Genomic DNA, 16,698 nt, shown 5'->3' on the forward strand with positions numbered 1-16,698 from the left:
AACTGTCACATCTAAGGGACATTACCTTTAGGCGTGTGACAGCGGAAGATGAAACGAATACTATCGCTAATCGGTCTCGTAAATGCTTCGTTGAATGTGTTTTGCTATGTTCAGGGTAGTCTCGGCTCCCAGACAATTGGGAGATCTCCGCCTACTAGTTCAGTGAAGCGGGTAGAGGAGACTGAGAGCTGAGTCTGTCTTCAGGGCGCCAACTAGGTTGCATGTAGCACAGTAATGTAGCCTTCTAATCTGTGGTCCAACAATGAGCAGTATATTGGCATGTTTGTCTACTGTGTGTGTCATCATTGGTTCAGTATTATGAGCATGTATACTCGTGTGTGTGTGTGTGTGTGTGTGTGTGTGGTGTGTGTGTGTGTGTGTGTGTGTGTGTGTGTGTGTGTGTGTGTGTGTGTGTGTGTGTGTGTGTGTGTCACGGGCGCCGGAAGCAGGGGGACATGGGGACATTTTGTCCCCCTAAAAATTTGGTCCCTGTGATTTTTTTTTTTTTTTTTTTCAAAATCTGAGGGGGCAACTGCCCCTGATGCTTAGAGCCCACTTTACACTGTTTACACAGCCTGTGATGCTTGTTAAAGCCATGATCGTTGTGGGATTATTACACCTGAGAGACAGACAGACCCGGGCTCTGTACTGCACTCACTAATGCACTTTAGGATGGCTTGAATGTGTTGTCATTGGCTGCTGCTATAATGGTATAGTATACGGTTAGTTTTATTTTATTTTTGTGTTGAGATGACAAGTTTTGCACTGTGTTTCAAAGTGATAATAATTATAATAATAATAATAATAAGTTCAGTGTTTCTGCCTGTGTTGCTGTCTGTTGTATTGTAATTGTAAAATGACCTAGAGGGAGAGCAGGTCACCAAGTGAGTGAGAAAAGCAGAAAATACTGAATAATGACATCACTACAGTATAATCCTAATGTTAATTTAAAATTAGATATTCCTCTAAATATGGCTAAAGATCATCCAAACGTCCAAAAAAACATAATTCTTTTTTTGCCACGGGCGCCAGCAAGACTCCCTTCCTGCTTTTGTCCCCCTAATTGCAAACTTGTTCCGGTGCCACTGGTGTGTGTGTGTGTGTGTGTGTGTGTGTGTGTGTGTGTGTGTGTGTGTGTGTGTGTGTGTGTGTGTGTGTGTGTGTGTGTGTGTGCATGTGGGCGTGCGTGCGTTCAATCTTGCCAGACACGAATACCATAATTCTCTAGTTGATAAGGTCAAATTCCAAAAGCTGCCCTCATATCCAAAACACTGACAGGTCGTCAGTCTAGCCGACAAAACTTTTGGGTGCAGAAGTGCATGTTTGTTCCATTTGCTATTTCTATGCTGAGGTCTAGAGATTGTGTTTACAAAAATCAAACCATCTTACAGTATTCTGCCAGAATAGATCTACAGCCATTCATGCCCATTTAGCCAAGCTGGACGTTCATCTGAAAAGAAACTGACACTTGTATAGTGTGTGGCTGTGTAGTGTTATTATCAAGCACAATCATACCATCAACTGTAAATGGATGTAAATACTGTACTGCAACGACTATGGATACTAATCGTATGTCTCATCTGTTCAATGTTGTAACTTAATATAGACTAGCTATGTGTCCCAGTTACATTTGTCTGTACATATGATGCCTATCAGTTTACATGTTTGCAGAGGATTTATTTATCTAAGATAATAATGAACTACTGTATGAGGCTTTTTGTTTATTACAATCACAGCTGCTTATGCTTTTAAATATATTTCTGTATTCTTCAGTAGATGAACATGGATGACCAGGATATTGTTTTCCAATGCCCAATCCATGAGGTCATGTATCCCAACGCAAGTCCTCTGTCTACCAGGCTTAACGTTTTGTTTTTGTTGGATCTCGGTTGTTTTTTCATTTTCAATTCTTTCATTTTCAATTGAGATATCATCAAAGCAAGATATCTTCTGGTGATGTTGATAGGTTATGATCTTGAAGCAGTTCCTATATTGAAAGATTAAATGCTAAATTTACAGAACTCTTATTTGCTTCGAGTTATTCTGACTCAGACTCAAGTTGGATTAAGATTCAGAAGGGGGACAAATGTCAAGAGCTAGACTTCTGTAGGACAGTCTGCAGTCTTTTTTTGGCTTATACAGTAGTTATCGTTTGATTTGAAATACAAATTAGATTATCCAGCAGCAAAATAGCAACTTTGCCTCTGCAATAATAATACTTTTCAGTGTTTATCATTGACACACATTTCCACTTATTTACCATTTTTTCCCCCAGTCTATTTCAAACGCACTGCACCAAGATGCTGCGGTGATCGTGGCCTCATTACAGCTTGTAACATCATTAACAAATATTTAACATATTTGACAAAGTCAGCCTGTAATCTTCAACAAGGCAAGTTAGACTTGGGCCAAATATAACAATTTGCACATCATGAACTGTGGAGTGACAGTAGAACTTCAATAGGGGGGGGGGATACCCTCAGGAATGTAAATCCAGCTTATTAAAATACGACTACTAATACGTATTTCATACAAAAGTGGGGGTCTGAGGTCATAGCATAGCTGAAAGTACACTTTTCAGTCAAGTGAGCAAAACTCAATTGTGCCGACACTGGAGACTAGACTGCTGAATCTGCTGTTCCACTTCTCTCTTTCTCTTGTCCCCTTTTCTGACCGCTGTCCAACTTGCACAACAAGGTCCCTTGTGTTTGAGCCTCAAAGACTGAATGATGTCTCCCACAATGATCTTTCTGTGACTTGTAATGATCAAGATATAATACATCATCATATGAGAAGAAATATCTGATTAGAAGAAAGGGAGGCGGAGTCAAAAGAAATGTAATGGAAGGTCTTTGCTTGGGGCTCAACAAACTAGAGTCGCAGTGCTTCATCTTGTAATTAGCCTAGGCTACAAAGTGTCAGTGTAACATAATTAACTAGGCTGCCATTTTGGATCACATCACTTTGATAGTAATGGGGGAGGGGGAGCACTAAATGAAAAGCCACAATGACTTTGCAAGGAAACTGTGGTTAAGACAGATGATGAACAGTCATGACGCGAAAAGAGTGTGACTGTCAACCCCTGACCTGACCTGCTGTAACCGGTTATCAAGTAAAGCATAGGGATATTTCAATCACCAGAGACTCGTATGAAGGATTAATAAACTTTATTGAACAAATAACCAGTTTAAGTGTGACTATGATGCCATGATATGATGATGCTCCTCTTGAGATGAGAGGGGGGGCGTCAGTGACGTATAGGATAGATAATCCCCCATAGGGATTTCTACAGGAGCCATGACATTGGTGGTGATCAGGGGAGGGGGTGGGGCGAGACAACAGCTCTATATACCACCACCACCGCCGCTTAGGTGATTGGCTCAGCAGATCAGGAGAGACAGATGTCCTTAGCTGATTGGATATTGGGAAATGGAGAAGGGGCAGTTGTGATGTCACTAGTGATGTCACTCGAGCAATTGGGATGTCACCAGTGATGTCACTCGAGCAATTGTGATGTCATCAGTGATGTCACTAAGGACTGGGAGTTACCATCGAAGTTACACACCCTGAATGACAAGGGCGTGTACAGCATGGGATGCACTAAATGATGCTGTAGAAGTCAGTCTTCGTGATATAATGATGAAATATAGTCAAGACCACACATAGATAGTCACATGCATGAGTGAGTCTGTGTGGCCACTGGCCAATGTGAAATATTATCGAAGCAGTCAAAATAAGATGAAACATTATACTTTGTGCGTTTTGTACAGCCATGCACAGATGTTTGCTTGCGTCATCAACCTAACCCTGACCCTAAACCTAACCCTAAAACAACCTGAAACAACCGCACCCTAAAATTGTTGCTGGCTTTATCCTGCAGCTTGGAGTCTAGAACTTTTGTCCGATTTACTTTGAGCCTACTAAACCCTGGCTGCCCGGTGTATTATAGTGCCAGCAGCTGCTGCCTGCAACCCAATGAGAGCGCAGACAGTCAACATCATCAACATCATATAATTGCAGCGCCGCAGAGCCCGCAGAGCCAGCTGGCTACGCCTCTTGACACTCTTGACACGGTCTGGCTACGCCTCTTGACACGGTCTGGTATACACATCACCCTTCAAAATAAAATACTCGTTGCTTTCTATCTTCCACACAAAATAAAATACTCGTTATTTTTCTCTTGATTTAAAGAATTACAAGAACAATTATGCTTTCTATCTTCCACACTGAGCGTAGTTAGGCTCGTTTTCAACTCACCCAACACATTTTGTTTTTCATATGTATATTTTATGGATTTGGAAAATGTTTCTAAATCCTTTTTAAAGGTTGTAGACAGAGTAGAGTTTTGCTATACAGTATTTACATTTCTGTATAAAATATTTGGTCAAAATAATTACATTGTTCATTAAAAATTATTTTTTTTTACCTTCAATGAATATTCAAAATTTGACAGTTTCAAGTATAAATGGTGGTAGTGCATCAATGCTATATTTAATCCATAAATTCAAATTAGACCAAAAGCTAGTAGCTAATCCAGTGAAAAACATAAATTATCTGTTGTCTCTATCTCTGTATTACAAAAATGGCAAGAATTACAATCAATATTAAAATTATTCTCAGGAATAATCCCCTTGTTGGAGTGGATATTGCGTTATAAGAGTGGGGGGCACAGGACCCCCTGGTGCGCAAGGTCCTGGAGGTGGGGGGTCTCTGCCGGAGGTGTGGTACCCGGGCAAGGTGAGGGGCAGGGCGGGTAGTGGAGGGGGACCTGCCTGGGTCTCTGGTGCCCAGGAGAGGGGCTCCAGGCCTGGGTAGTGGATGGGTGGTGATAGGGGACTTGCCTGGGTGTCTGGTGGCTGACAGAGGGGCCCCAGGCCTGGGTAGGGGATGGGTGGTGATAGGGGACCTGCCTGGGTCTCTGGTGCCCAGGAGAGGGGCTCCAGGCCTGGGTAGTGGATGGGTGGTGATAGGGGACCTGCCTGGGTCTGTGGTACCCGGGAGAGGGGCTCTTAGCCTGGGCAGAGGCAGTGTGGAGGTAGGGGGCTGGCCTGGGTGTCTGGTACCCGAGATAGGGGCTCTTAGCCTGGGCAGAGGCAGTGTGGAGGTAAGGGGACCTGCCTGGGTCTGTGGTACCCGAGATAGGGGCTCTTAGCCTGGGCAGAGGCAGTGTGGAGGTAAGGGGACCTGCCTGGGTCTATGGTACCCGAGATAGGGGCTCTTAGCCTGGGCAGAGGCAGTGTGGAGGTAGGGGGCTGGCCTGGGTGTCTGGTACCCGAGATAGGGGCTCTTAGCCTGGGCAGAGGCAGTGTGGAGGTAAGGGGACCTGCCTGGGTCTATGGTACCCGAGATAGGGGCTCTTAGCCTGGGCAGAGGCAGTGTGGAGGTAAGGGGACCTGCCTGGGTCTGTGGTACCCGAGATAGGGGCTCTTAGCCTGGGCAGAGGCAGTGTGGAGGTAAGGGGACCTGCCTGGGTCTATGGTACCCGAGATAGGGGCTCTTAGCCTGGGCAGAACTGACACACACGAACTCTTAATGCGTTGTTGGACCGTGTCAAGAGGCGTAGCCAGACCGTGCCAAGAGGCGTAGCCAGACCGTGTCAAGAGGCGTAGCCAGCTGGCTCTGCGGGTCTGCAGTTAGATGTATCTCCAGACAGTGGGCAGAAAACAGTGGGCGGAACCCCTCCCCTCAGACAGACCAATAAAACAAGAGGATTGCTCCAGCATTTGTTTACTGACCGCTATTAACCACACTCACTGCAGGACAGGTTTACCTCCAACCCAGTCGTCCATTTACCACTTCACAATGGCAGCTCCGAAGAAAGTCTGTATCATTGGCTCTGGAAATTGGCAAGTTCATATTATGTTTATATCTGGTTGTGTAGACAGACAGCGTCATAAACACTGGTCTTGCTTGTCAATGATAGCTACTTTGTTGCTAGCCAACCATTGTAGCCAACATAGCACGACTGATTGAGCAACAGCTAACGTTAAGCAGCGGTTTAGCAGTATTTTCCATAGGCTTGGCGTGCTAAGCTAAATAACGTTGGTTAGCTGGTTTTTACCTTTGATCAGCAGGGTCACATGCTGTGTAATTGTCCGAGCTTACAGAAAACTGACCACGTCTCATTCATTCACTATGTGGTCATGTAGCCTAATTTAGCTAATGTTGATCGAAATGTATAACGGTGCTGTAACGTTATTATCGCTTGCTCATAATATAACGTAATAGCAACATTGCACCATTGTCAACCAGCTGCTAACGTTAATGTACGTTACCCTGCATTACTGGACATGTTGCATGCTACCCACTAACCCAGAACCCAACGCCAAACTCCATTCAAAAGTGGTGCAATTTAAAGTTGCCCCCTTTTGCAAGTGTGCATGTATACATGGCAGATATTAAATTCGAATACTTACTTACTTTCGGGTATTTTGGTAAATTCGGCATATAGTAGTCAACCAAGCAGAACTGTATCTTCTATAAAAGGGAGCAATTAAGAGGCAATCTCTGTCTGTCTGTTCTCTGTTTTCTGTTCTGTTTAAATTTTTGTCCCACTGATGATGTCATAGGCATTGTGACATCTATGACATCACTGATGACATCATCAGTCTTATGACTTCACTGATGACATCATCAGTGATGTCACAATGCTTTAAGGGGCACACAAACCCGCACAAATGTAAACTTAAGGGGATAGCATTTTGTGAGCAACACACACACCCAATGGTGCAGGCGAGGCCACGCATTAAGATGTGGTACCAGATATGAATTGACCCTGTAAGTACAGGGTAACAAAATCTGTACTTCACATCTTGTACCCTGTACTTAGGGTAAGTACAGATTTGGTTCCATTTTGTTACCCTGTACTTACAGGGTAAGTTGCAGGCTGTATTCTAAAGCGCTCCTGACATTTTCACCCAATGGAAGATATAATTAGTCAAATGTGTATTGTCCATACAATAGAAAACATAAATCGGGACTAGTCACACATTGGAGCTGATCTGATCTTGTGTGCTGATCCTGTCAGGTGACTGTGGTTACCAGAGACTGCTGTTACGTTTAGAGGGAACGATGCAAAAGCCATTTGGGGTTTGTTTTGACAAAAGTCCACTATTTCTAAAAGTCTTCTTGCTGAGCAAACAACAGGTGCTGGAGATCCAACAGCTGCAGCCAGTTTGTAATAGTGAGAATGAGAATCACTTTTATTGCCACAGTAGGTAATCAGAATCAGATTACATACAAGGAATTTGACTTACAGGGTAAGTTTGCAGTGTAGCGGTCAACATCAATAATTAGAAGACAAATCAACAGATAAAATAACTTCAAATCAAAAGTGCAGTCCAGGGCAATATATACAATAGACTTCTACACAGGAATGAGAAGGTCCTCCTGAGTGATATTGATAGTGCAGCATTTGAGTGAAGCATGTTGGTAGAAACACATGCAGTGCCAATAATGAATTGGTGAACTGATCAGCAGGGTGTGAAACTTAAAGCAGCCATCATGTGATTGTAAGAGCTCTGTTGACTAACCACTAAGACTAAATGTTCTCTTCGCCCACAAAAACCTCTCTGGCCACGTCTCGTCATAGACGCTGTTTTAGCTGGCTCAGCCTGGCTGGGGGCGTGGTCAGGGTGGGGTAAAAACCCCCGTTCTATCCATTCAGCAAAGTTAGAATTTAGCTGATAGCCCAGCCCAGGCAGACACGATCGGGGATTTAACCACCGCAGTAAACGCACATCTGAGCAGACGTCTTGTGTTCAGCTCTAGAACCCCCAAACCTGTAGTTTAGAGCCGCAGCACCGCCTTTTGGTGAGTCAGCCCATGAGATATATGGGCGATTTTACCCCACTCGCGCGCCAGCCGTTTAACATTTTGTGGGCGTTCCCAGACATGCGGACTGTCTCTATGGTTCTTCTCCTGAATCCTACAATGATAATGCATTTTCTTCCTGCTTCCAAGCCATTTACACACTCATTTAGATGTAGTGTGAATTGATTTTATAATTATTAGTCCAAATCTTGTACTAACTTGTAACTTTTTTTTCTTTTCTTTCTTTTTTACACAATACAGGGGTTCTGCCATTGCCAAGATAGTGGGTGCCAACGCTGCTCAGAATTCAAAGTTTGACGACACCGTAAAGATGTGGGTGTTCGAGGAGACAGTGAACGGACGCAAATTGACTGAAATAATCAACACTGACCATGAAAATGTGAAGTACCTTCCTGGGCGCAAGCTGCCACCCAATGTGGTAAGACACTGTTGGTTTCACAGGAAGGCTGCTCACATTTTGGCACCGTTAACCCATTGATACCTGATGCAGCATTTGCGTGTATATCCCTCATTTGTGTGCGTATCCCTTTAAGGCGGTTCGCGGTGTTAAAGGGATACACACACAAATGCTGCATCAGGTATCAATGGGTTGACCTATAATGTAGCAAATCAAGTCATCTGCCTGTTGCTTCATCCCAAATGTTCACTCTGGGATTTGGCTGCTCGGGGGCATTTTGTACTCCCGACTGTACATATTAGGCGTTGTAGCAACAGTTGTCCTTGAAACTCCAAAGACTTCTTTCATCACAACCTTCACAATAGATTAAAGGTTTCTTTCATCACAACTTTCACAATAGATTATCTAACACTGTGAAATACGTTTTTTCTGCATGTTGGCTGGTCCCAGAGCAGTTTGTGTTACACCAGTTCCCAAGTCGGTTGCATCAGACTCCAGTCCAGACTGTCATGTTCTGCTACACCTCCCCTCTCCTCCCCTACAGGTGGCTGTCGCAGACCTGGTGGAGGCCTCCTGCGACGCAGACATCCTGGTGTTTGTGATCCCCCACCAGTTCATCGGGAGAGTGTGCGACACCATGAAAGACAAGATCAAGACTGATGCACTGGGGATGTCTCTCATCAAGGTTAGGTTATTATCACACATTGTCAATTAACCCATTGATACCTGATGCAGCATTTGTGTGTGTATCCGCGGTTCGCGGTCTTAAAGGGATACACGCACAAATGAGGGATATACACGCAAATGCTGCATCAGGTATTAATGGGTTAATAATCTTTTCTCAGTGTGTCGATAATTTGTGCTGCATGCCGGGATAAATGTGGTCTTTTTCCTCATATCCCATCTGATCTGTGTATGTTTGTTTTGGCTCCAGGGTGTAGACGAGGGGCCTGACGGACTGAAACTCATCTCTGACGTGATCCAGGAGAAGCTGGGCATCACCATGAGTGTGTTGATGGGAGCCAACATTGCCAATGAGGTTGCTGATGAGAAGTTTTGTGAGACCACAATAGGTTCGTCAGGTTCTTCTTGTCTTGTGTGTGTTTTGCACGTTGGATTTGTCTTCACACCATTTACTTGATTGCAGCTTTGCAGCAGATTGTTGTGTAAATAGGGCAAACGTTTACATGGCTTCTACTAGCCTGTAGCTGACATCTGTAAGCATTAGCTTCTACTAGCCTGTAGCTGACATGTGTAAGCATTAGCTTCTACTAGCCTGTAGCTGACATGTGTAAGCATTAGCATGCCACAACTAGCGTTGAAGAAGCAGGCGTCAAACACAAGTGGTCTAGGGTTGCCAGGTCCAAAATCCTATAGATTTAAAAAAGCAACAAAAAAAACGTGCCATGGAGGGTGGATTTTTGGGCTCCTTTTTGGATGCGTGTGAGAGAGAGGTTATGCATTATGAGGACATCAGTTTTCCATCAGGTAAATCCACTGGATTTGCTACTTATGAGATTGCGTTAAAAGGTAACATCACAAATACAGAATCCTCTTGAAGATATACATGCTGATTTATCTCTCTCTTTTACTCTTGAACACTCCTTATTCTTAATATAAATGCAGTTCTGTATAGGGTGATGCATTTCTTTTCAAATAACAGAAACAAATTTGTGCAATGGCATTTATTTTAATAATAAAATAAACGTTGGCAGGTATATTTTGGGCTGGTTTGGCAGCTTTGTGGACAGGTTTTCAGTGACTGGGACAGGGTCCAAAATTAACTTTTTTGTCCACTGGCCAAATGGCTAGTGAATGTTCAAATTTGACCTGTCACTCATAGATTACCATTGTTCTTTGGCTGGTGAGTGAAGCTAACCTACCAGCCACTTGCATAGTTTACCAGCATTTGGCTGTGCTAATTTTGGACCCTCCTCTTTGGCTAGAACATTTTCCTCACTTGGCAACCTTGAAGCAGTATGCAGTGAAGCAACAGTGCCAAAGTTCACCTTGCTTTTGAACAGGTCTGGTCTGCAGCTCATTTAGCTTAGCTATATAGCTTAGATATTGTTTGGTACAGTTTCTGCCATTGTTGCTGTTGCTATGGCGTTGCTGTATAAGACAGAAATATTCCAAACATCATTATGCACAATATATCTTCTTTATTGTTGTTTTAATGGCAATATTGCTTATTGAAGCTTTAAAAACAGGTTGGTATTTTTCTTTTAACAACAGATAAAATTGTGTCAGTTGCCTCTCTCAAGACAATGCGGTATCAGCATGGGGATGAAAGTATAAGCCACTTTGTAGTTGAGTATGACAGTGGGCGCCTGGTTGGGTTTTGTCTGACAGGTATATTGCTGGCAGGTATATTTTGGGCTGGTTTGGCAGATTCGTGGACAGGTTTTCAGTGACTCTCTTGAGCGTGAACATTTTCCTGACCTGGCAACCGTGACGCAGTATGCCATGAAACAGCAGTGCCAATGTGCACGGTGCTTTTTGAACAGGTCTGGTCTGCTGCTCATTTCCATCATTGAGGTTGCTAGTATATATATATATACGGTATATGTATGTACTATATATGTATGTACTATATATATATATACCGTATATATATATATATATATATATATATATATATATATACACACCCAGACACATATATACACACACACACACACACACACACACACACACACACACACACACACACACACACACACACACACACACACACACACACACACACACACACACACACACACACACACACACACACACACACATGAACATGAACATGACTCATGATTGAAGCAGCATTATTCGAAAAGATGCAAAGTCACTTTTATGACCATGACTCATGTTAATCATCAGCTCAGATATTTGAATTCAGTGACGACCAAAACAACAAGTCATCTTGTGGAGATAAACAGTTTCCTCGTTTCTCTGTCCAGGATGTAAGAATAAGAACCACGGGGCTCTCCTGAAGGAGCTCATGCAGACCAGCAACTTCCGGGTCACTGTAGTAGAAGAGTCCGATGTGGTGGAAATCTGTGGAGCCCTGAAGGTGTGAACAACTTCTTCACAAATGATATCGGCTATCGGGGGCAGCATTTCATGTTTCCGTCATGTTTAAAGCTGACCCACCTTCTTCCTCCTCTGGCTCCCTCAGAACATCGTGGCAGTCGGGGCAGGGTTCTGCGACGGTCTGGGCTTTGGGGACAACACTAAAGCGGCAGTGATCCGGTTAGGCCTGATGGAGATGATCGCCTTCGCCCGCATCTTCTGCACCGCCGGGCCCGTCTCCTCAGCAACCTTCCTGGAGAGCTGCGGCGTGGCCGACCTCATCACGACCTGCTACGGCGGCCGCAACCGCAAAGTCGCCGAAGCTTTCGCCAAGACGGGGAAGGTGAGAGCAGCTTGGTGGTGGTTGTTGTTGTTTTTGACTTGTTCTTGATTTTCATAAGCCTGTGTTCCTTGAGAACTTAGACAAGGCCTTGGGATTTCAAGTGGGATTAGATGCAGCAGGCAAAGCTGAAGATGGGTCTTGGTTTGTTACTACACCACATCAAAAACCAGCCCAATTATGTCCCATAAGTTGTTGCAGCAATTTTGGAGTTGATCCCATTTGTTACACAGATTTCGTGCAAGATTGAACCATTTTTGACCACTTGAGAATTTTGATAAACAAATTGTCTCACAATACCACATTAAGACACCAGGACCTTGAATAACACTTTAGAAAACGTAATGCTGTGATGCAGTATCGATAACTTTTGATAATTGGAGATTTATGCGATTTTGACAATTTTGTCGATTGGATGGCAAACAGTATTTTGTGAAAATGGCTTGTGAAAACCCACTTATCTTCAATGTACCTGGACAGCCCATAACATTTACTGAATGGTCTAGGTCAGGGGTTTTCAAAGTCTGAGACCTGAGGCCTCCTCCCAGACAAAGCTTGGAAAAAGGCGCCCCCCCCTCGCTCAATTCCTGGATGCCTATGGGATCATGATTATGTTATTTGATCCCATAGACACCTGTGAATTGAGCCAAGCCTGATATTGCTGTTTGACTTACTTCAGACTAAACCAAATACAGGAAAAAGGTCTGAAGGCATTTATTAGTTTCTGACTCTGGGAAAGTAGGAAAAACAGTCAAAATCCCCCAAACAAATCACACACATTTAGGCTATTCTATGTGATCTCCTTTTGATAACTAATGTCATATTTCTTCACTCCCATTTCACTGAGCCTCACTGGAACTGTTTGGAGCCCCGCCTCCTACTTTGAAAACCTCTGGTCTCGGTCTCTAGTTTGTGTTGGTTGTAAAGGTTCAGCAGGCTGTGATGATCTTAGAGACGGTCACAATAGGTCATTTTATACAGCGAGGTTCAAGTTTCGGAAAAACGGTGTCACTACAATGAAATAGTTACTATGGGGACTAACGGCATCACACATGAATCCACAAGAGTCTCAGCTTTCCAGTCCTGCCAAGACTGTTTAGGGACCGAGTGTGCAGAAAGATTCAAACAGAATAGGTGAAAATAACACATTTATACTGCATGCAAAAAAACAAATGCATGGGATTAGCATAAAGTGGGCATGACCAAAATGTAGCCTAAATTGTTAGTGTTATTTAGTCCCCTTCCTAACAAGCTAGCATGAAGGGTTTGATACCAATGGCTGCATTAGGTCTTCTAGTTTCAGCTGAAATAAGTATCTTGACTCTGGCATTCAGAATGAGCCCGTTACAGCCTCTGAAAGACGCTGAGTCCCCTCAGAGTAGAAGAGGTTAATAAGATCTTAGAACACGGCTCTCTCGAATACTCGATTCTGATTGGTCAATCAACAAGATTCACCGGTCATTATTTCTCGACAACCGACCGCTGCTCTGCCACACCTGGATTAAGTAAGGGATAATGTATATTGAGGCGGTGATTACGGGGGAAATAATGACCGACAGGTGGATTGAGCCCGACGCGTAGCGGAGGGCTTAATCGTTCACCTGAAGGTCATTATTTCCCAGTAATCACCGCCTCAATATACATTATCCCGCTTAGAACACGGCCTACAACTAAATCATTAAATAATCTGACAAAAATAATTATTCAAATATATTTTTTAATAGCGTTTTCAACGACAAAGCGTTTTCATTCGTAATTGGCACACAAGACACCACAGCTGCAACTGGTTGGCCTAATTAGTAGTGGCTTGCTGACAAAAGGCTCTTATCAACTGATTAATCCAGGTGTGGCAGAGCAGCGGTCGGTTGTCGAGAAATAATGACCGGTGAATATTGTTGATTGACCAATCAGAATCGAGTATTCAAGAGAGCCGTGTTCTAATCAGTTGATAAGAGCCTTTTGTCAGCAAGACACTACTAATTAGGCCAACCAGTTGCAGCTGTGGTGTCTTGTGTGCCAATTACGAATGAAACCGCTTTGTCGTTGAAAACGCTATTAAAAAATCTATTTGAATAATTATTTTTGTCAGATTATTGAATGATTTAGTTGTAGGCCGTGTTCTAAGCGGGATAATGTATACTGAGCCGGTGATTACTGGAAATAATGACCTTCAGGTGAATATTAAGCCCTCCGCTGCGCGTCGGGCTAAATCATTCACCTGTCGGTCATTATTTCCACAGTAATCACCGGCTCAGTATACATTATCCCTTACTTATTGACCTCCTCCATGTCTCTCCCCTCTACCCAGTCCATTGAGGAGCTGGAGGTGGAGATGCTGAATGGACAGAAGCTGCAAGGACCGGCGACGGCAGCTGAAGTCAATCTCATCCTTAAGCACAAAAACCTGATTGACAAGTAAGTAAAGACATCACATGTGCCTTATCAAACCAGATGCAGACACACAATGCGGCGTCTGAGTAATGTCAAGGTAAAAGCAATCAATCGCCTACCACCGCGGAGACCCGGGTTCAATTCCCGCCAGCTGCACTTCTGGCTTGATCAGACATTCCTACAGACACAATTGGCCGTATCTACGGGTGGGAGGCCCGGTGGGTGTGGTCGCTGCATTGACTCACGCCTCCTCTGGTCGGTCGCGGCGCCTGTTCTGGTTCGAGGGGAACTGGGGGGAATAGCGTGATAACTCCCACGCGCTACGTCCTGCCGGTTAAACTCTTCGCTGTCAGGTGAAAAGAAGCGGCTGGCGACTGCACATGTATCGGAGGAAGCATGTATATACATAAGTGCCTGGGTAGCGAGCAGACGGCGGTATTTGACAATTTAGCAGCTAAATCATAGATTATTGAAAGATATTCGATATTCCAGACTGAAATGCTATAACAGAAGTGTGAGTATTGGCCAGAATTACATGAACATTTAGACACTTATTCAGCGGGTATCTTGCATGTTGCGTTCAGGTGCACTGTAATTTTTTTTTTTTTTTTTTTGCAATTCCATCGCGGGCCACACAGGGGGCGCCAGTTGAGTATCACTGTGCTAGTCTACAACTCTCCCCAGATCGGTGGAGGGGGGTGGAGCAACAATCAGGACAGCAGGGGGAGTTGCCCAAGTACAATTAGGAAGACAATGGGAGTAAAAAGGAGGGTGGGGGTGGATGATGTTTCTGGTTGCATCAGTTAGAAGAGACCATTCCGGTGTCTAATCCAGCATGACTGTATTGTAGCACTCAACTATAATGACTCCTCCTCCCAGGTTCCCACTGTTCAACGCCGTCTACCAGATCTGCTACCAGGATCGCCCAGTCACAGAGTTCATCAGCTGTTTGCAGAACCACCCCGAACACATGTGATGTTTACCGGACCAGGTGCCTTCTGATTGGAGGAGATCAACATGATCACTGTCATCTGTTGCCTGGGAGACCACCAGTCACTCCACAGCTGTCACGCACCATGAGTGGACTTCAACGCTCACTCTTTGGAGAGGTCGCAAAAGATTTCAGCGTGTTCAGCTGTTAGTCGAACCACTTTTCTCTCCTTACGTTCAGTTTCTGACATCTTTTTAAGTGCCGTCGTCCATTTGAAGGACATTTGCTGTTGTTTTATTTCATCTGATATTCAGATAGCTCGTTTGCCTGGGTAATGGTCTCTGAGCTAGGTGAAATCATTTGATTCTCTGGTAAAAATCATACCACATTATATATAATCATAATTTAATATAAACCCCCTTTTTAAATAAGGTTTGCCATGCAATTTGATATTTCACGATAATGACTATAAAAGCAAACCACGCATTCTGACTTTGCCAGGGTCGACTGCTCAGAGCAACAAGCCGCTTGGACAGCCATGTGTAGAAGGACTTAACCTTGAAAGTTTGAAACTAACATTCATGTTGCCGTCCAATGAAATGCCTCTGTCCATCACCGCATGTTATTTGATTTATGAATGGAATACCTCACTTCTGTTGGCTTAATATTTGTGATTAGGCCTTTGTATGCTCTTTGATGATTGTCTTGCTTAATTCACTCTTAAGTTGGATATGTCCTGTCTTGTACGGTATGTTAATTTACTGTATATTTGCATAGCAACGGTTTTAAAAGAAAAAGCAAGTGCCTTACGATGTCTGGTTGCTAAAAGTCTTGGCCAAACCAAAGACTTTATCCATTAACGTCCTCCAATTATGCCATGTGACACCATGACCTGCCTTGGTATTGTGGCTACTGTGTTTCACAAATTGTCGGTTTTCTTTTGAAATAAATTGATTCTGTCATATCATGGCCACATTCATTTCCTACTTGGTCTCACAGCATCACAGTCTTGTTTTTTGGCTTTGAACCATTGCTTTGAACTAGTACAGTAGGAATCTTGGCAGGGAGACATGCAATCAGAATATAGCTACTACTGTTTAAGGACATGGCCAGGGGAGAGAATATAGGCCATGTTACCAAGATGGCAGTTGACAACAGCATGACGAAGAGAAGTTCAGTCATCTCTAATTTCCAAAACTATTTAACTTCTTGCAACTGTGTGCTACAATGCTCCATACAACACGTTAGCATGCAGGGCTGTAATGAGCAGTGTTGGGCTGGGGTTACTTTCAAAATGTAATGTACTACATATTACTAGTTACTTTCATTTGAAAGTAATAAGTTACTTTACAATATTACTTTCTGTGTAGCATAACTTGTTACTTATTACACTAGTTTTGCATTACTTTGACCAAAAACAGCAGCGGCAGAATGACATTGCCGCCCCGGAACCATCCCGAAAAATTATTTCAACCGCCTTGAAGTCAGTTTAAACAATACAAAATTCTAAATGTTATTCTTTTCCTTTGTTATTGTCATCTATAGTGGTTATTTGCATAAAAACAGTTTGATTAGGAAATGATTTGTTTTTTTAAAATATGTGCTTTGATTTAATAAAATGTAACTCAATTTGTAACTTGAGTTACTTGACAAAGTAACTGGTATATTACTGAAATCCTATAAGTAATAAGTTATATTACTGAGTTACTGCTAAAAGTAATATATTACATGTAATATGTT

General features: G+C 43.3%; 1 protein-coding gene across 1 annotated transcript; it reads left to right on the top strand.

Annotated features, from left to right (window-relative positions):
* The first annotated feature begins 5,765 nt into the window (after positions 1–5,765).
* LOC310781157 (glycerol-3-phosphate dehydrogenase [NAD(+)], cytoplasmic) lies at positions 5,766–16,547 on the top strand. The gene is made up of 8 exons (XM_083641700.1): positions 5,766–5,846; positions 8,074–8,251; positions 8,775–8,915; positions 9,165–9,303; positions 11,185–11,297; positions 11,403–11,639; positions 13,945–14,051; positions 14,907–16,547. The coding sequence occupies exons 1-8, from the start codon at positions 5,803–5,805 to the stop codon at positions 15,001–15,003; spliced, it is 1,056 nt and encodes a 351-aa protein (XP_083497826.1). The 5' UTR covers positions 5,766–5,802; the 3' UTR covers positions 15,004–16,547.
* The last annotated feature ends 151 nt before the right edge of the window (positions 16,548–16,698 follow it).

Source organism: Poromitra crassiceps (genome assembly GCF_964638095.1).
Source record: "Poromitra crassiceps genome assembly, chromosome: 8".
Classification (NCBI taxonomy): domain Eukaryota; kingdom Metazoa; phylum Chordata; class Actinopteri; order Beryciformes; family Melamphaidae; genus Poromitra; species Poromitra crassiceps.

Coding starts and splice junctions, on each gene's coding strand:
- LOC310781157 (XM_083641700.1), top strand. CDS start 5,803: ATGGCAGCTCCGAAGAAAGTCTGTATCATTGGCTCTGGAAATTG. Junction 8,916..9,164: donor TGGGGATGTCTCTCATCAAG/GTTAGGTTATTA, acceptor TTTTGGCTCCAG/GGTGTAGACGAGGGGCCTGA. Junction 14,052..14,906: donor CACAAAAACCTGATTGACAA/GTAAGTAAAGAC, acceptor TCCTCCTCCCAG/GTTCCCACTGTTCAACGCCG.